The 21,224-nt window shown below is 31.5% G+C and overlaps 1 protein-coding gene across 1 annotated transcript in view; it reads right to left on the bottom strand.

Moving 5' to 3' along the window:
• Positions 1-21,224, bottom strand: part of LOC143044366 (uncharacterized) — a 60,875-nt gene that overhangs the window by 24,378 nt on the left and 15,273 nt on the right. The window contains exons 9-11 of the mRNA XM_076216321.1: positions 13,167-13,292; positions 12,010-12,135; positions 4,672-4,800 (exon numbers count right to left, since the gene is read on the bottom strand). Coding sequence (XP_076072436.1) covers positions 4,672-4,800; positions 12,010-12,135; positions 13,167-13,292 — 381 coding nt within the window. The remainder of the gene's footprint in view (positions 1-4,671; positions 4,801-12,009; positions 12,136-13,166; positions 13,293-21,224) is intronic.

The following is a 21,224-nucleotide window of genomic DNA, read 5'->3' as shown; positions in this document are numbered from 1 at the left end:
TATTTAAGATATTAACCAAAAAACTGCAAAATTTCCTTAATATTACCAATACAGGGGCAGCAACTCAACAACGGATTCTCTGATTCAGGGCAGATAGATCGTAACCTGATGAACATTTTTACCCATTATCCGAATTGCTCTAAATGCTTTAGTTTCAGAGATATAAGCCAAAAACTGCAAATTTACCCCTTTGTTCTTTTTTTTTTTTTTTTTTTTTTTATTCAACAACAGTATTGCTCGCTGTTAACAATTACTCCACTGACACAGCTATCTCAGCGAAGGTCCCTGTTTCATTAGTACCAGAAGTTCAGGGATTTTTCAGGTAGATAAACTGCATATTGTTAGTCGTTTACAAAATATTATAAATATTACATCAATATAGATAAATAATGCTATTCTAATTATATTAAAGTATTTATATTATATAGTCTTATTTTCGGAAAATTTTCATAGTTCATCCGAGTTTGGGATGACTTCTATCAGTTTCCATGTGTTTCCGGATAACGGCTTTTTCAATCAATATCGAAAAAGATTGTAATTATCTTTGATCTACATCATTATTCAGGTAAGACAGCTATAATTTGAAAGAATAATAGTCGTACGGTAATCAAAGAACAACTATGCTGTTTTTTGGGGTTTTTTTTTTGTAATGTATAATGCCTCGTACCAGATTATAATATAAATATTGTAATTAATGTCTATCAAGCATCATAAATAAATACAAAATTAGATAATAAATTAATTAATACACAATGATAACTTTACCAACCATGTTATCAGTTCAAACAATTCAAATACACTTAAATAATTTTCCTAATATTCCTTTTCTTTCATGGTTAAAAAAATTGTTTTGTAGAACGAGCCTATTTCTAAACTCAGTTTTAAAAACAGAAAATACATTTATCTTCTTTGTTCTAAACTCTGACAAATAGTGTATTTTGTGAATTGAAAATGTAATAACTGTAAGAAAAAAATTAATATCATAATATTCTATATCATTTATTTTGTAACCCCAAATCAAATTTTTTAGTGTTAAAATGTGTTTTCCAAGTTTAACTTTTTCTAACAGATTAAATATGTCTTTCCAAAATTTATCAAGAAAGTGGCATGTAATAAAAAAGTGTTCATAATCTTCTGTAATATTACAGTGATTACAGTCTGAGTTTTGGCATATTTTCCATTGTTTTAATAAAACTTTGTTTGGAAGAATAAAATGTAATGGTTTCCATCTGAACATTTTTAATTTATTTTCTTTCAAATAATTATGAACAAATTTAAGTATGTTTTGAGCTTTATTTTCTATGTTTTCAAAATTTAGTAGTCTCTTCCATTTGTAAAAGCCAATTGGTATTTCTTTATCTTGTTCTAATAGTATTTTGTAAATTTTACTTGTTTCTAATTTATTTATATTTTGTTTAAAGTTATCTTTGTCATAAATATACACAACATTATCTGTTAGTACATTAGTTGTTCTTGAACATTTTTCAGCTAATATTTTAACCCATTCTTTTGGTATAGCTTTTTTTAATTTTAAAAATTCAGTAATCCAGTTTGTCTTTTTATTAAGCTTTTGTCTAATAAATCTTTCTGTTATATTTCCAGATTCATCTATGATATCATTTATGTATATTATGTTGCTATCTATCCAGTTTTGGAATAATAATGTTTTTTCTTGAAATTTTATCCACTGATTTCCCCAAATAACTTCTTGGCGGATTAGTCTGAAGATTTTTGGGTATTTATGATTATTATTTTTGTTCTTGATCCAAACTTTGATTATATCAAGATAAAACTCTGGTATCTGTTTTATATCTGGTATTGAATTTATACTATCCAGATTCATTTGCAATATAAGAAGATTATTTCCAAATGTGTTTAAATAAAATTTTGGTATTACCGTCCAGTTTAAAAATTGCTCTGCATTTAATCTTTTAATCCAACCTATTTCTATTGTTTCTATGTATTTCTCTAAATTAATCATTTTTAATCCCCCATTTAATTTGTCGTAACTTAGTACGGAGCGTTTAACTTTTTCTGTTTTGTTATTCCATAAAAATTCATATATCATTTTTTTAAACTGGTTTAAATACTCTTTATCTATGGTTGAGACAGATGCTAAAAATGTAATATTAGGAATAATTAATGATTTAGTAACTGTTATCCTTCCTATCATGGTTAAGTTTCTCTTTTTCCAATTAAGAATAATTTTTGCTGATTTTTCTAAAAGTTTTTCAGCATTTAATCTTTGACATGTTTGACACTCCTTTTTATTATGACCAAAATATATACCTAGGCTTTTTACAGGTATATTTGTCCAGTTAATATTTTCATGTTTATCTTTGCAGTTTGTTTGCTTCCCAAGCCAAACACCCTCAGTTTTAGCTCTGTTTAATTTCAAACCTGACAATATTCCAAATGTTTCAATCATATTAAGTGCTTTTGAAATGTCTTGTTTTGTTCTAAGAAAAAGAGTGGTATCATCTGCTAGTTGACTAATTTTTAATGTGTGAATTTTGCCATCAAGTTTAATTTCAAAGCCTTTGAGGTCATGATCTTGTCTGATCCTACATGCTAAAATTTCAACAGCAATTACAAAAATTATCGCACTGCATGGGCACCCTTGCCTAATCCCACGAAAAATGCTTATAGGTTTTGAAATCCAACCATTGTTTATAACTGAGCATTTAATATCAGTATATAGAACTTTAATCCATTTCAACATTGAACTTTTGAATCCAAATTTTTTTAAAGCTAAAAACATGAAATCCCACTCTAAAGAATCAAAAGATTTAGAGAAATCTAAGAAAAGAAGAGCTCCCTCTATGTTGAATTTTTCTGCAAAATCAATGATATCTTGAATTTGTCTAATGTTATATCCAATATATGTATTTTTTACATACCCATTTTGATCCCCATGAATAATTTGTGGTAATATTTTACTAATTCTTTGTGCTAATGACTGAGCTACAATCTTTGTATCTACATTTAATAATGTTATTGGCCTATAGTTATCTAAAGATAGTGGGTCATTTTTTTTATGTAGAAGGGAAATAACTCCTATTTTTGTAAATTAGTTAACTCCCCTTTTTCATATGAAAAATTGAATGTATTAACAGCAAATTCTTTCAGATCTTCCCAAAATATCTTGTAAAACTCTACACTTAAACCATCAATGCCTGGGGCTTTATTGAGTTTCATTTTAAATAGAGATTCTGTGCATTCCTGGATACTTAATAGACCTTCCATACGTTCACTTTCTTTATTGGTTAATTTATGATCAATTTCTGTATTCATAATGTAATCTTTAATATAAGTTATGTTAGGGTTTGAACTTTTGTATATATCTTGATAAAATTCTCTTTCAAGTTGCAATATTTTTGTAGGATCTCTGTGTATCTCCCCATCTTTATCTTTAAGGGCTGTTATTGTTTTTTTTTGTTTGCCTAGATTTTCTAATTCTTAAAAGAATTTTGTATTTTTTCCCCTTCTTCCACCCACTTAATTCTAGATCTAATTTGTGCCCCTTTAGTTTTCGCTTCATATAAATTACTAAGTTTGTTTTCTAATTTATTGATTTCATCATTGAAATAGGCAATAACATCTTCTTGGCACTTCAAATTTATACATTCATTTAATTTTTAAGTTTATTTTCTAAAATGTTTATTTCTTTTACATTGTTTTGTGCTTTCCTTTTACAGAATGCTATAGTATAGTCTCGCACCTCTGTTTTAAAGAGATCCCATTGAAGCCCAACGTCGTTGGTAAGTAATACTTTACATTCATACTGTTTTATAAGTTTTTAAATTATGTTTCGATACTCATTATTTTCTAAAACACTATTATTTATTTTAAAATATCCTTTTCCTTTTTGTTGTGATCTACAGTTTATCATAAGAGATATTGCTTGATGATCTGTATGGGTTATAATGGCTGGTCTTATGTCTGTTGATTCTATTTGAGTTCGTATTTCAGGACAGGTTAAAAAGAAATCAATTCTTGATGCTTCATTGATGTTATTTTTCCTTCTCCAAGTAAATTGTAATTTTTTACCATGTATTTCTCGCCATATATCACTTAACTTATGCGTTTTTATTAAAGATTTTAAGCTGGGTACAGCTTTTTTTTTCTTTAAAGGACTTTTTTGACATATTATGCTTGTTGTCTATATTAGTTAAGGTGTCATTCATGTCTCCTCCTATAATGACCATTCCTAAGCTATTTTTAGTCTTTTTTTAGCCTTGTCGACCAGGTTGGTTGGCAGGCGGGGTCATCGAACACATTTTTAAAACTAGGTATCATGTTTGGATAAATGTGTCCTAGTAGTTTTAGACGAGAAGAATTTTGTAAAAGTATACGATAGACGACGACGGACAACTAACGCCAAGTGATAAGAAAAGCTTACTTGGTCATTTTGGCCAGGTGAGCTAAAAACGGAATATATTACCATGTCAAATGTGATTTTCTTTAAATCGCTGTGGTTTCTTTTTAAACTTGCAAACATACTGTTTTTTGTTGATTTTGATTATTACCAAAGTATCATGGTATATTGAATATGATAATTAATTTGGAAGATATTCTGAGTATATAGATTTAACAGCAAAGCTCCACAACGATATAAAAAAATCAAATCCTTGTTCAAGAAAAATAGTAAACAGTTCATTATTAAAGTACCTCGACAAAAGCCTGGATCTTCATCTGACTTATCATTACAATCTACATTCCCATTACACAAACTATTGTCTTCGTCGACACATTGTTGTCCATCAGCACATTTCCTTTTCCACTCAGGGCAAACATATGCTAAACATACAATTTAAAAACCTGGTTAAAATCATATTATCTGAGCATTTAATATGGTTTAAAAACATGTTATACAGTGGAGATCACTTCTAACCTCTCATTAAATCTGTCAGATTCTGTCAGGAGAACTGTTCAAGGACAGTATGTAGAACTGTCAGCCTGACGCCTTTTAGACAGTTCTAGCTAGAACAGTTTTAACCTAGAACTGATTTGGTCAGTTCTACCTAAAACTGATTTGGACAGTTCTACCTAGAACTGATTCTGACAGTTTTTCCTTAGAACAGTTTTAGACAGTTCTACCTAGAACTGACCAAATCTTTGGTCAGTTCTACTTCTAGAACAGTTCTACGACTAGAAAAGTTCAACGGTTAGAATTGATTGATAAATTCTACGACTTGAATTGATTGATAAATTCTACGGCTAGAAGTGATTTATAAATTCTACGGCTAGAATTGATTTATAAATTTTACGGCTATAATTGATTTCTAAGTTCAACGGCTAGAATTGATTTATAAATTTGAAGAACTCTGTCTTTAATATAAGGCTTCGGCAAAATAGCGATTTATATAGAGTTTTGCTATTCTGCCGGTCTTATTTCAGATTTTTAGTCAAGACACCATGTTTAACCCCGTCATATTCTGCATGAATGTACCTGTTCCAAGTCAGGAGCCTGCAATTCAGTGATTTTCTTTCGTTGATGTGTTACATAAATTATTTGTTTTTCGTTCATTTTTTGTATATAAATTAGGCCCTTAGTTTTATCAGTTGAATTGTTTTACATTTGTCATTCCGAGAGTCAGGATGACTCGTATAACAAAATTATTTGACCTCATTAACCAAATGCAATAACTTGTTTCCCAATCCACAATTATAAATAATTATGTTTTTAAATCAAACTTAAACTGACCATATTTGCTCTTCATCATGTAAATCTACATACGTGTAGCCGCACACTGCAGAAATACATTTATATTTTTAGGCAAGGATGGATTGTACAAATGACAGCAATTATATTGGAAAACAATGACTTCAAAATTTTGTTTGCATCAATTTATAATACCAGCATGTCCTCTTTTTATTTAAAATATTGAATCGTAAACAAATATGATCTGTTTACGAGTAGTTTTCATACCTCGAACGGACCCGTTTAAATAAAAATCTTTTGACCGTATCTACCTAAACTGACATTATTTGCTCTTGTTTCTGCAAATCTATATAGCTGCACAGTAATTCAGTTATAATTTTAGGTCAAGAGGGACTGTAATATACAAGTTACAGCAATATTGTTAAACAATGACCACAAAATTTTGTTCGCATAAATTTAAAGTGCCAGCATGTTCTCTTTTTTTATTCAAAATGTTGAATCGTAAACAAATATCAGTAGTTTTCATACCTCAGACTGACTCGTGTAATAAAATCTTTTGATCGCATCAAACAAAAATGACCATATTTGCTTTTTTTTTATGTAAATCTATGTAGTTGCACAGTAATTCATGTATAATTTTAGGTCAAGAGGGACTGTAGTATACAAATAACCACAATATTGAAAATCAATGACCACAATTTTTTTTTTCGCATCAATTGAGAGTGCCAGCATTTCCTCTTTTTATTAAAAATATTGCATCGGAAACAAATATCAGTAGTTTTCATACCTCAGACTGATGAGCCGTGGTGTAGTGGTAAGTGCATCGGGATATCAGTAGTTTTTGCAAATCTATATAGCTGCACAGTAATTCAGTTATAATTTTAGTTCAAGAGGGACTGTAGTATACAAATAACCGCAATATTGGAAATCAATGACCACAAAAATTTTATCGCATCAATAGAGAGTGCCAGCATTTCCTCTTTTTATTCAAAATATTGCATCGAAACAAATATCAGTAGTTTTCATACCTCAGACTGACTCGTGTAACACCTTTATTTGTCCGCATTAACCAAAACAAACCATATTTGACAGCATCAAACAAAACTGACCATATTTAACCGCATCAACCAAAACTGACCATATTTGCTCTTTATATATGATATTTTTATGTAAGGATGGTTTGTATAATACAAATGATAGCAATGTTGGTACACAATGACTACCAAATTTTGTTTGCATCAATTTAGAGTGCCAACATGTCCTCTTTTTATTCAAAATATTGCATCATAAACAAATATCAGTAGTTTGCATACCTCAAACAGACTGGTATAACAACATGTTTTGTCCGCATCAACCAAAACTGACCATATTTGCACTTTATAATGTAAATTTTAAGAGCCGCAAAGTAAATCACCTATATTTTTTTATATCAGGATGGATTGTATGATACAAATGGCAGCAATATTGGAAAACATCAGTTTATAGTGCCAGCATATCCTCTATTTATTCAAAAATTTGAATCGTAAACTAATTTCAGTAGTTTTGATATCTCAGACTGACTCATATAACGTATAACACAATTATTTGTCCGCATCAACCAAAACTGACCATATTTGACAGCATCAACCAAAACGGACCATATGTGACAGCATCAACCAAAACTGACCATATTTGCACTTTATTATGTAAATCTTAATACATATATATATATATATATATATATATGTATACATGTAGCCGCATAGTAAATAACTTATAGTAACATCTCTCGAAGGATTGTATAATTCAAATGACACCAATATTGGAACACATTGACTACAAAAAAATTCCACATCAATTTAGAGTACCAGCATGTCCTCTTTTTATTCAAAATATTGAATCGTAAACAAATTTCAGTAGTTTCGATATATCAGACTGAGTCGTTTTAACAAAATTATTTGACAGCATCAACCAAAACTGAGTATTTTTACAGTTTATCATGTAAATATATATAGCCTCATTGTACATGTTGTAAACCAATAATATTTCTATGTCAAGACGGATCGTATGATAAAGATGATACCAACTTTGAAACACAATGACTACCATGACTATGAAAGTTTGTCCACATCAATTTAGAGTGCCATTATTTCCTCTCTGTACATGCTGTATCCATAATAAAGAACCGTCACTAAAGTCTGTGGTTTGTGATTGTTTTTTTTTAAACAAAACTATTTAACGGCATCATCCAACACTCACATGACTGATTCATATACTTTAAAATGAAAAGCACATGTATGAGAAGTTTTCTTCTTGGAATCGTATAATGTTAATATATTTTGAAGAAGGCAAAGAAGAATGATTGATTGTATGTGCAGCCTAACGTCCAGGGACAAATGTTACATTCATGTTCAGATCGAGTATATTTTTCTGACGTCCCAGACTCCCCGATATCATAAATAATCGTTATGGATAAGTCTGTCTAAATTTACGAGATGGTGCAAATGTACATACTTATACAACACGTATTTCATTAAGATCCCATAATTCATCCACTGTACAATTTTCGTTTGAACATTTGTCAAAAAAGAATCTTAAATCATGAATGTAATTCCAAGGCAAAAAAGGTAAATTACGATTAAAATTCCATGAATTAAACGCAGAGGTATATTTAGGAAGAGACTGTTAAAACGGGGAACGAGGTAAGGTAAACCATGATGTTTATATTCAATTATATAAAAATATTTCTCAGAGTGTCGGATAACCTTTCTATCCGCTTCGATATTTGTAACGTTACATGTAACGTTTGATCAGTAAAAATATAGAAAATCTGCTTTTATACAGTAAAGTAATTGGAACTGATTTTTTTTCTAAATTCTAAGATGCCCTTACTGCAGTGACGTCATTTAGAACTGTTCTACAGTCCTGACTGATTTATTCAGTTCTGCGGACAGTTCTATGGTTAGAACTGATTTGGCCAGTTTTACCTAGAACAGTTTTAGACAGTTCTACCCTAGAACTGATCCTGACAGTTCTACCTAGAACTGATTTAGTAAGTTCTACCTAGAACTGATTTAGTAAGTTCTACCTAGAACTGATTCTGACAGTTCTACTTAGATAAGTTCTAAGGTAGAACTGTTCTAGGTAGAACTCTTCTAGGACAGTTTAGAACAGTTCTATGACAGACTATTCTGACAGTTCTAATGAGAGGTTAGAAGTGATCTCCACTGTATATAAATATTATACAAATAGTAACCAAAGATCAAAAGGTTTTAATGTGGGACTAAATATCACTGCTCGGTTTCATAAATGAGTAAACCCCATGTCTTATTGTAAGCATATTGTCGAAATATAATCTGTAATTGTTTTGAAAAACAACTGCACTAAGAAGCAGCGCGAACTGAAACGATATAAATTATATATGCTGACTGGGTTAAACACAACAATTAAAGCGGTTTTTTTTCATGTGTTGCTAAATCATAATTATATTGTTTTGCTAAACAAAAGACCCGCCATTTTTCTCCCTAGTTGAAACAAACTTTTCCTGCAATGGTTAATTATCGTTTGCATTTCTGTGAAGTGTTTTATGCACTCTTTGTATTTACTTTTTTTTCGTTTACCTTTGATTATGGTGTTACTTGTTTGTTTTTTTCGACCTACGTTGATTGACTTTACCCTTGATTTATTTTAGAAATTTCTCTCTGGCTTTATGAGGCCTTCACTGCTGACAAGCCACTTATGTTTTCAAACGTTTAAAAAGAAATTATTTAAAAAAACATTGCCGGTTGTCTAAAAAAAAAGATAATTGAGAATTATGATAGAATATTATATAATTTTATCTAACATAATGCCTTTTTTTGAAGCGATACATTAACAAAACTTCACATTATTTGAATCGACAATTAAACTGTGCATTAAAGACGTTTGGATCTAGTATTTCAATGAAATTTACGGAGGAAATAACCATTTTATCTCAAACCTTGAAAGAATATTTAAGATTGTTAATTGAATAGAAAACCCGAAATTGGAAGCAAAACAAGACTACTATTAACATGATTAAGTGAATTAAATAATTTTATAAACTGTAGTTTGCATTTTCATCTGTGTTAATCATAACATTACAGGGTTCATACGTGTAGCCTTTGAAAGACATTTGATTGACAGATGGGCGCAGTCAGAACATATACACAAATTGACTTGGAGTCGACTTTTTGACTGCTGTCCAAGTTAACCCGAACAAAAAAAGAAGGCAGACAAGCCAGGTAACTTCATCGTTGGTAAACAAGACTTAAATCTGCTTTTTCGGGACTGCTTCAGACCTACTGACATGTCTTTTCCAGACCAGACCTGTGAACATGAATGCTTTTGAACGGTTCTTATGTATGATCAGCTCCTGAACTAACACAAGGATAGGTCTGCTTGATATAAGTCATTGTCAACTCAGAAATAATGCTAGCAACATAAAATCTCATTTGTTTAATCAGTGCTTATCCGAGAACACTTTTTGTGCAAACTGTAATCACCCTGTTGAGTATAACCAACATTTCTGTTTTGTTCGCCCTAAGTGCAATGATGTAAGACAGATCCTACTTGATTCCATTTACTCCATTGCTGATAATGTTGACATAAATATTGAATTATTACTTTTTGGAAACAGATTATTTTCATATGATATGAATATTGCTTTTTTTAAATCTGTTCAGAAATATATCAGTGACACTGAACGTTTGTTTGAAATTTACTTAATTTTTGTTTTATTTAGTTTTATTTTTTATTTTTTTCTCCTCCACTTCAACATTAATTTATTTATTCCACTAAGCAAGCGTACTGTCTCTTTCAAGCCATATACATATATTTCTAATGACTTATAACGGATATTTGCATGTTTCAAGGTACTTGAATAAATGATGAGTAATTACCTATATACTTAAATGTACTTTACATTTAGTAAGTAACACTGTAAACATATATTTGCTCGTGTGTGCTCATAAGTAGCATGCATGTTCCACTATATTATTTTACTTTAAATACAGTTGAATTATACCTTGTACATGTAATATGGAGAGAGCTTTTATAGGCTTTGCCTGTTGCTCAATCCTTTTCATATCATATCCATATCAGACATGACCTTTGATTATATATAGGCGTTGTATAATGTTCTGAATTATTTACGAACCTTCTAGCCAATTTCGGCATATTTACCTATTTATCATACAGCTATAACATTTGTATTATAAATTATGGTAACTTTTGATCGATACGAACACAGCGGTTTGTTATACAAACTATCCCGAGATATCTGAACTACTTTATTTTAGTTACGGTTTAGTTTTTTTGACTAAAAAGAGGCAGCGTTGGCAACTCGAAATTAACGCGGACAAAATTTTGTGGTTAGCGTATACCAATATCGATTTAATTTGTATTATACAATCATTCTTAGTGAACAAATTTTACTGATTTATGATACCGCCAGATCATTTATATTACAAAGTATAAATATTGTAACCTTTGATTGATGCAGACAAAATGATTCTACAAACCATCCTGAGATATCAAAACTACTGATTTTTAATGACGGTCCAGTACTTTGACATAAAAGAGGAAATTGTTGGCACTCTAAACTGATGCAGACAAGTTTTTGTTTTCAATGTGTACCAATATTGCTGTCATTTGTATTATACAATCCATCACGAGTTAACAAATTTACCAATTTATGATACCGCTATTTGATTTCTTTAACTGCAAATATGGTCAGTTTTTGTTGATGCAATCCAATATTGTTCTTATACAATCTATTCTGAGATATGAAACATACTAATTTTTAGTGTCGGTTCAGTAATTTGGAAAACACAGGAAGTGCCGGCATTCTAATCAAAATTAATGCAGACAAAAGTCATAAGTCGGAATTAAATGTTTAGAATTTGGGATCTTAGTGTTAAGGGAAAGTTAATCTGCAAAAGGCAAAGTGTACCCGAGGAAAATATAATTCGGCAATCGCAAAACTCTTTTCAATGGAATTTGATTTGTTTTTGTTTTTGTTTATCTTTGTATAGTTTAAGTTTAACAATTGTGTACAATTATTTGTGAAATATTTTATAACATTGATTGGATTCATGTTTTTGGAAAGTATTTTATTTTTATCTCTCATAATTTTTCTCTCGCCCCTATCAACACTCCAAATAAATGGGACATTCAATACCTATTCTACACTAACAAAACCGAAAACATTTAAACCTTTCATTTCAGTTATACATGTTATAAGTTAAAAAAAAAGTTTACTTGAATTTACATATTACTCATTGAAAGTAAAACTAAAAACTCTGGCTATGCTATGTAAAATAAACAGTTGATTTATTTTAACAAACCTTTGCACACCTCTCCCTCTTCATCAGAACCGTCTGCACAATGTTTCACTCCATCGCAAAAAGTAGAATTATAGACACATTGAAGACCATTTGCGCACTTGACCTGGTTGTATTCACAAGGAAAGGCTGAATAAAATAATTAAAAATGTGTATAGTCCTCAAATTTTTTTAAATTATAAACAATAGTTATCAAAAGTACCAGGATTATAATTAAGTACTCCAGACGCGCGTTTCGTCTACATAAGACTCATCAGTGACGTCCATATCAAAATATTTAAAAAGCCAAGCGAGTACAAAGTTGAAGAGCATTGAGGATCCAAAATTCCAAAAAGTTTTGCCAAAAACGGCTTAAATAATCTATGCCTGGGATAAGAAAATCCTTTTTTTAAATTCAAGGTTGTGTAAACAGGAAATTTATAAAAATGACCACATTATTGATATTCATGTCAACACCGAAATGTTGACTACTGGGCTGGTGATACCCTCGGGGACGAAACGTCCACCAGCGGTGGCATGGACCCAGTAGTGTAAATAGTTATCAAAGGTACCAAGCTATGGTTCTTTAATACTCCAGCAAGCAAAGTATTCTCAGGCATATTTGACTTTTAAGTCGGTATTCATTCATATGGCTTCAAAATGTTTAGCTGTTATGTTCACAATGAAGGTTAATGCAAATAGGCGCTTTGGACGCCAAAAAGTTATAATTGTTTTTTTTTTTTGCATTTTAAACCTATACTATGCTGGTTTGTTTTTGTTTGTTTTTGTTTTGATAAGAATAAGAAGATTGCTAATGAGACAAAACTCCACCAGAGATCAAATGACCTAGACATTAACAACTGTAAGTCAGCGTACGCCCTGCAACGATTAGCAAAATCCATACCGTATAGTGAGCTATAAAAGGCTCCGAAAATATAACACGAATAATTAAAAGCACTTGTTTTGTTTGTTTGTATTATCAGGCAGATGAGTTGAGTCTTATACATACATTTTTTAAAGGTTTGCATATTTTACGCGTTTAACAGCTAACCATATGAAACAGGTAATCGTTAACCATATATGTCTTTAGTTAATAAATCATATATCTTTTGAAGTTTCATTGTTGAAAATACATCTAATTAATGCAAATACCCTACACGACCTTTTATACGTGCATATACCTTTACACAAATCTTCATCCTCGTCAGATCCGTCATTGCAACTGGTATATTGATTACATAGGCCTGATTTATAAATACACTCTATGTTATCCCTACATTTAACTTGATCATCTGGACACTTATAACCTACAATCAAAAGAAATTTAATACATATAAAATCTACTATCATTTTATTTTGAGAAAGGTGTCGACGAATATCGTTAAAGACACGGTTAACATATATAATGTAAATCTTTTCCGTCCTTCTCGTGGATTGCTTTTAATACAAAATGGTAAATTGTGTGTGTCTTCCAGTATAAGTTTATATTTATTCCGTTGTTTGCATAATTACAACAATTGTTTAATATTAATTACTTAAAACATGTCCAGGTGACGAAAACATGAGTAGTGTTATTTGAAATATTAGTTGACTTTAAAAATGTTTCGTTTCAAGTGTCCTGATCATTGCTTGAAGCAAGTTAAAAAAAACTTATTATTGCGCACGATAACAAATGGTCCATATTTTCTTTATTCAAAACTTTTATTTGATATCAATTTTTACATAATAGTTCTTACTTTGACAATGTCTACTTGTAACATAGTCTCAGGAAATGAACAATTCTCGTTTCATAATCGAACAAATATTAAACATTTGTTAGTTTGTGTCAATTTGAACAACTGAAGATATCGATCTAAATTCAGCGAAAATTCATTCGACTGCATTTGTAAACAAGTCAACATTATGTCGTTACTTTGCCCCATCTTTTTACGTTGGAACTATTTGATGGAATTTTAATCGAATCGCCATGGAATGTGCAAGTGATAATTTTTGAATATAAAATAGAATACAGGCATTTCGTCAGATCCATCATGAGATTGTGAATAACCAGAACATAGGCCATCCTTATTTGTACCCTCGATACCATTCTGGCATCTGCCTCCATTCCATTAAAAATCTTAATTATCATCAGTAAAATTATTACCGCGTCTATAATTTTCAACAGATAACCAAAGGAATAAAGACACTATTTTCTACTGCTATTCAAAGGAAATGCTTTGTTTTATATCGGTGCTTTTAATCGACAATTGTATAGCTCTGATTGAGTAGCATATCAGATAAAAAAAAACTGTATCAAACGCTTTACACAGACACTTAGCAGTGATAAGTGGTTGGGTACAAAATACGACAAGGCAAACGCCAAACCCAAAATAAAATGAACAGACGACAGCAGTAAGGAATTGAAGTATTGTTTCCCTAAATAAGTAGTCTATTTTCCTATTACAACTATCGACTCCGGAATATATAATTTCCCAGCAGATTAACGTCTCTGTGGTAGGACATTCTCATACTAACTCAATAGGTTAATGTCTCTGTAGTAGGACATTTTCATACTATGTCAATAGTTTAAATTCTCTGTGGTAGAACACTCTGGTACTCAAAAAAGTAACGTCTATGTGGTAAAAAACCGTGGTACTCAGTCAATATGTTAATTTCTCTGTGGTTGAACATTCTGGTACTAAGTCAATAGATTAACGTCTCTGTGGTATATCACTCTGGTACTCAGTCAAAAGAGTAACGTCTCTGTGGTAGGACATTCTGGTACTCAGTCAATACGTTAAAGTCTATGTGGTGGACAACCGTGGTACTCAGTCAATAGATTAATGTATGTGTGGTTGAAAATTATGGTACTCAGTCAATACGTTCACGTCTCTGTGGTAGGACTCTCTGGTACTCATTCAATATGTTAACGTCTCTGTGGTAGAACACTCTAGTACTCAGTCAAAAAGTAATGTCTCTGTAGTAGAAAACCGTGATACTCAGTCAATAGGTTAATGTCTCTTTGGTTGAACATTCTGGTACTAAGTCAATAGATTAACGTCTCTGTGGTATATCATTCTGGTACTCAGTAAAAAGAGTAACGTCTCTGTGGTAGGACATTCTGGTACTCAGTCAATAAGTTAATGTCTATGTGGTGGAAAACCGTGGTACTCAGTCAATAGATTAATGTCTCTTTGATTAATGACCTTTGATAACTATTAATGTATCTGTGGTTGAAAATTCTGGTACTAAGTCAATAGGTTCACGTCTCTGTGGTAGAACACTCTGGTACTCAGTCAATACGTTAACGTGTTTGTGGTAGGACATTCTGATACTCAGTCAATACGTTCACGTCTCTGTGGTAGGACTCTCTGGTACTCAGTCAATATGTTAACGTCTCTATTGTAGAACACTCTAGTACTCAGTCAAAAAAGTAATGTCTCTGTAGTAGAAAACCGTGATACTCAGTCAATAGGTTAATGTCTCTTTGGTTGAACATTCTGGTACTAAGTCAAAAGATTAACGTCTCTGTGGTATATCACTCTGGTACTCAGTCAAAGGAGTAACGTCTATGTGGTAAAAAACCGTGGTACTCAGTCAATATGTTAACTCTTTACCATTCGGCAAAAAATGCACTATTTTTGCCGCAGAGGAACGATCAAATTTCAATCATTCATAACTTTCTTGTTACTGTTAGTAGACTTATCAACTAAGACTTTTTATAGAAAACAGTTTTTCAGTATTATTAATGAAAGGTTTGTAATTTTTTTTTTGTCATGTTTGATCACGTGATAATCAGTCCAATGTCACGTGACAACAACAAAAAAATCGGAAAATTGTAAAATTTCGATTCAAAATGTACTTTTTTGTAGTTTATTTATGGAAATAGTATCAACAGAGCATTCAAATACAATGTTACGAATAACATCTCCACGAATAAGAACCCTCAATGGTCTATTTATGTGAGAAACAGCAATTTTTATAGCCAAACATGCTATGTGGTGATTTGGGTCAAAATTGCTATTTTCGAGCTTTTGGGGTAAAAAACGTAGCTCAACTGTGCAACTGAAGTGCATCCACACTTTTATCCCCACAATCATTTAAAGGGCAGAAAAACAAAAATCTGGCAGCCTCAGCATCCCTTAGTTACCGATTTGTAATAGATTATCTTAATATGTATGTCTCTATTATTCTATAAACGACTGTAGCTAAAAAACAGACAATTTACTTTGTCACAAGGAAAAAAGCATTTTTAATTTGAAATTAGAATTAAATTAAAGTCAAGTCAAGATATTTAATATTTGTGTTGGTTTTTTTTAACCGTACATTCACCCTTGCTGGATGCGAACTCAGATCGCTTGATTACTAGCCTTAGATGCATCCCCTCAGCTACGGAGGCAGACAGTTAAATTCGATTAAATTCATACTTATTTTCAATGTTATTTATAATATTTATTTATAAGTTGACCATTAACATACAAATATTAGATTATAATAAGATACTAAGAAAGACGTCAAAACTGCATTTTTTTACATTTTTAAAACAACACACAATGTGGAATGGTGTGTGAACCCGGGGAGAATAGGGAAGAGGGTGGAAGGGGGGGGGGTACTTATGATTTAATGTCAAAACCAAGTAACACAAGTAGTAAGAAATGCATTTTATTTATACTATTTGGCCTCTGGAACAGCAATATGCACGTTTTAAGTGGTATTGGCAGAAATTCTAAGAAATAGTTGCTGAAAGTTACTGACATATTGACAATGTTAACTGTTTGTATCCGTTTTTCGTAGAAACTAATCATAAGAAAACTTATTGAACCTTCATTTTATAAAGCTCAAAACATAACTGAAAGAAAACAATCCATTAAGAACCGATTTTTGCAGTTTATAGAAACCAAACACAATGTTTCGATAATTCAAGATTTACACAATCCTAAAGTTTTTTCTACAAAATTTTAGCAGATTTTTAAAAAAACGACAATAGTTTAATTGCTTTATTTTACCATAAAGATCAACCCCAAAATACACAACTGGCGTTTTAATGTGTAGCTGAAACTCACAGGTTTCATTTAAGCCCTTGGTGAAATCTGTTGATAGTCAAATGACAGAGAACTTAAGGTTTTAATCTAAATTTTACGCAAAAAAGTGCTTATGACCCGAATTCGGGTCATAGGAACGGTAAAGAGTTAATTAATTGACGTTTAACTCTTTACCATTCGGCAAAAAATGCACTATTTTTGCCGCAGAGGAACGATCAAATTTCAATCATTCATAACTTTCTTGTTACTGTTAGTAGACTTATCAACTAAGACTTTTTATAGAAAACAGTTTTTCAGTATTATTAATGAAAGGTTTGTAATTTTTTTTTGTCATGTTTGATCACGTGATAATCAGTCCAATGTCACGTGACAACAACAAAAAAATCGGAAAATTGTAAAATTTCGATTCAAAATGTACTTTTTTGTAGTTTATTTATGGAAATAGTATCAACAGAGCATTCAAATACAATGTTACGAATAACATCTCCACGAATAAGAACCCTCAATGGTCTATTTATGTGAGAAACAGCAATTTTTATAGCCAAACATGCTATGTGGTGATTTGGGTCAAAATTGCTATTTTCGAGCTTTTGGGGTAAAAAACGTAGCTCAACTGTGCAACTGAAGTGCATCCACACTTTTATCCCCACAATCATTTAAAGGGCAGAAAAACAAAAATCTGGCAGCCTCAGCATCCCTTAGTTACCGATTTGTAATAGATTATCTTAATATGTATGTCTCTATTATTCTATAAACGACTGTAGCTAAAAAACAGACAATTTACTTTGTCACAAGGAAAAAAGCATTTTTAATTTGAAATTAGAATTAAATTAAAGTCAAGTCAAGATATTTAATATTTGTGTTGGTTTTTTTTAACCGTACATTCACCCTTGCTGGATGCGAACTCAGATCGCTTGATTACTAGCCTTAGATGCATCCCCTCAGCTACGGAGGCAGACAGTTAAATTCGATTAAATTCATACTTATTTTCAATGTTATTTATAATATTTATTTATAAGTTGACCATTAACATACAAATATTAGATTATAATAAGATACTAAGAAAGACGTCAAAACTGCATTTTTTTACATTTTTAAAACAACACACAATGTGGAATGGTGTGTGAACCCGGGGAGAATAGGGAAGAGGGTGGAATGGGGGGGGGGGGGGGGGTACTTATAATTTAATGTCAAAACCAAGTAACACAAGTAGTAAGAAATGCATTTTATTTATACTATTTGGCCTCTGGAACAGCAATATGCACGTTTTAAGTGGTATTGGCAGAAATTCTAAGAAATAGTTGCTGAAAGTTACTGACATATTGACAATGTTAACTGTTTGTATCCGTTTTTCGTAGAAACTAATCATAAGAAAACTTATTGAACCTTCATTTTATAAAGCTCAAAACATAACTGAAAGAAAACAATCCATTAAGAACCGATTTTTGCAGTTTATAGAAACCAAACACAATGTTTCGATAATTCAAGATTTACACAATCCTAAAGTTTTTTCTACAAAATTTTAGCAGATTTTTAAAAAAACGACAATAGTTTAATTGCTTTATTTTACCATAAAGATCAACCCCAAAATACACAACTGGCGTTTTAATGTGTAGCTGAAACTCACAGGTTTCATTTAAGCCCTTGGTGAAATCTGTTGATAGTCAAATGACAGAGAACTTAAGGTTTTAATCTAAATTTTACGCAAAAAAGTGCTTATGACCCGAATTCGGGTCATAGGAACGGTAAAGAGTTAATTGACGTTTAACTCTTTACCATTCGGCAAAAAATGCACTATTTTTGCCGCAGAGGAACGATCAAATTTCAATCATTCATAACTTTCTTGTTACTGTTAGTAGACTTATCAACTAAGACTTTTTATAGAAAACAGTTTTTCAGTATTATTAATGAAAGGTTTGTAATTTTTTTTTGTCATGTTTGATCACGTGATAATCAGTCCAATGTCACGTGACAACAACAAAAAAATCGGAAAATTGTAAAATTTCGATTCAAAATGTACTTTTTTGTAGTTTATTTATGGAAATAGTATCAACAGAGCATTCAAATACAATGTTACGAATAACATCTCCACGAATAAGAACCCTCAATGGTCTATTTATGTGAGAAACAGCAATTTTTATAGCCAAACATGCTATGTGGTGATTTGGGTCAAAATTGCTATTTTCGAGCTTTTGGGGTAAAAAACGTAGCTCAACTGTGCAACTGAAGTGCATCCACACTTTTATCCCCACAATCATTTAAAGGGCAGAAAAACAAAAATCTGGCAGCCTCAGCATCCCTTAGTTACCGATTTGTAATAGATTATCTTAATATGTATGTCTCTATTATTCTATAAACGACTGTAGCTAAAAAACAGACAATTTACTTTGTCACAAGGAAAAAAGCATTTTTAATTTGAAATTAGAATTAAATTAAAGTCAAGTCAAGATATTTAATATTTGTGTTGGTTTTTTTTAACCGTACATTCACCCTTGCTGGATGCGAACTCAGATCGCTTGATTACTAGCCTTAGATGCATCCCCTCAGCTACGGAGGCAGACAGTTAAATTCGATTAAATTCATACTTATTTTCAATGTTATTTATAATATTTATTTATAAGTTGACCATTAACATACAAATATTAGATTATAATAAGATACTAAGAAAGACGTCAAAACTGCATTTTTTTACATTTTTAAAACAACACACAATGTGGAATGGTGTGTGAACCCGGGGAGAATAGGGAAGAGGGTGGAAGGGGGGGGGGGTACTTATAATTTAATGTCAAAACCAAGTAACACAAGTAGTAAGAAATGCATTTTATTTATACTATTTGGCCTCTGGAACAGCAATATGCACGTTTTAAGTGGTATTGGCAGAAATTCTAAGAAATAGTTGCTGAAAGTTACTGACATATTGACAATGTTAACTGTTTGTATCCGTTTTTCGTAGAAACTAATCATAAGAAAACTTATTGAACCTTCATTTTATAAAGCTCAAAACATAACTGAAAGAAAACAATCCATTAAGAACCGATTTTTGCAGTTTATAGAAACCAAACACAATGTTTCGATAATTCAAGATTTACACAATCCTAAAGTTTTTTCTACAAAATTTTAGCAGATTTTTAAAAAAACGACAATAGTTTAATTGCTTTATTTTACCATAAAGATCAACCCCAAAATACACAACTGGCGTTTTAATGTGTAGCTGAAACTCACAGGTTTCATTTAAGCCCTTGGTGAAATCTGTTGATAGTCAAATGACAGAGAACTTAAGGTTTTAATCTAAATTTTACGCAAAAAAGTGCTTATGACCCGAATTCGGGTCATAGGAACGGTAAAGAGTTAATGTCTCTGTGGTTGAACATTCTGGTACTAAGTCAATAGATTAACGTCTCTGTGGTATATCACTCTGGTACTCAGTCAAAAGAGTAACGTCTCTGTGGTAGGACATTCTGGTACTCTATCAATACGTTCACGTCTCAATGATAGGACATTCTGGGACTCAGTCAATATGTTAACGTCTATGTGGTGGAAAACCGTGGTCCTCAGTCAATAGGTTAACGTCTCTGTTGTAGAACACTCTGATACTCAGTCAATAGGGTAATGTCTCTGTGATAGGACATTATGGTACTCTGTGAATAGATTAAAGTCTCTGTGGTAGGACATTCTGGTACTCAGTCAATACGTTAACGTGTCTGTGGTAAGACATTCTTGTACTCAGTCAATACGTTAACGTCTCTGTGGTAGAACACTCTGGTACTCAGTCAATACGTTAAAGTCTCTGTGATAGGACATTCTGGTACTCAGTCAATACGTTCACGTCTCTGTGGTAGAACGTTTTGGTACTCAGTCAATACGTTCACGTCTCTGTGAGAGAACATTATGGTACTCAGTCAATACGTTTACGTCTCTGTTGTGGAACACTCTGGTACTCAGTCAATAAAGTAACGTCTCTGTGGGAGGCCATTCTGGTACTCACTCAATGCAAATAACAGTAATGATCAATTTTCGGTTCTCAATCGATTAAAAAATAATTGCTGATATGTGTTAATATAACCAATCAATTATGATGGAATACTTGCATAAACTTAATCTTGTTTTGATATATCAATATCTAGACAAATACATGACTAATGTAAGTATTGGGAATAAGTTGTTGAAATATACATGTCCTTAATCATGTTAATGTTACATTCATTACACAGAGGACTA

The sequence above is a fragment of the Mytilus galloprovincialis genome, chromosome 9 (assembly GCF_965363235.1).
Source record: "Mytilus galloprovincialis chromosome 9, xbMytGall1.hap1.1, whole genome shotgun sequence".
In the NCBI taxonomy this organism is placed as follows: Eukaryota; Metazoa; Mollusca; class Bivalvia; order Mytilida; family Mytilidae; genus Mytilus; species Mytilus galloprovincialis.
Note: the sequence above shows the minus strand (reverse complement) of the source record. Positions and strands in the feature narration are given on the sequence as shown.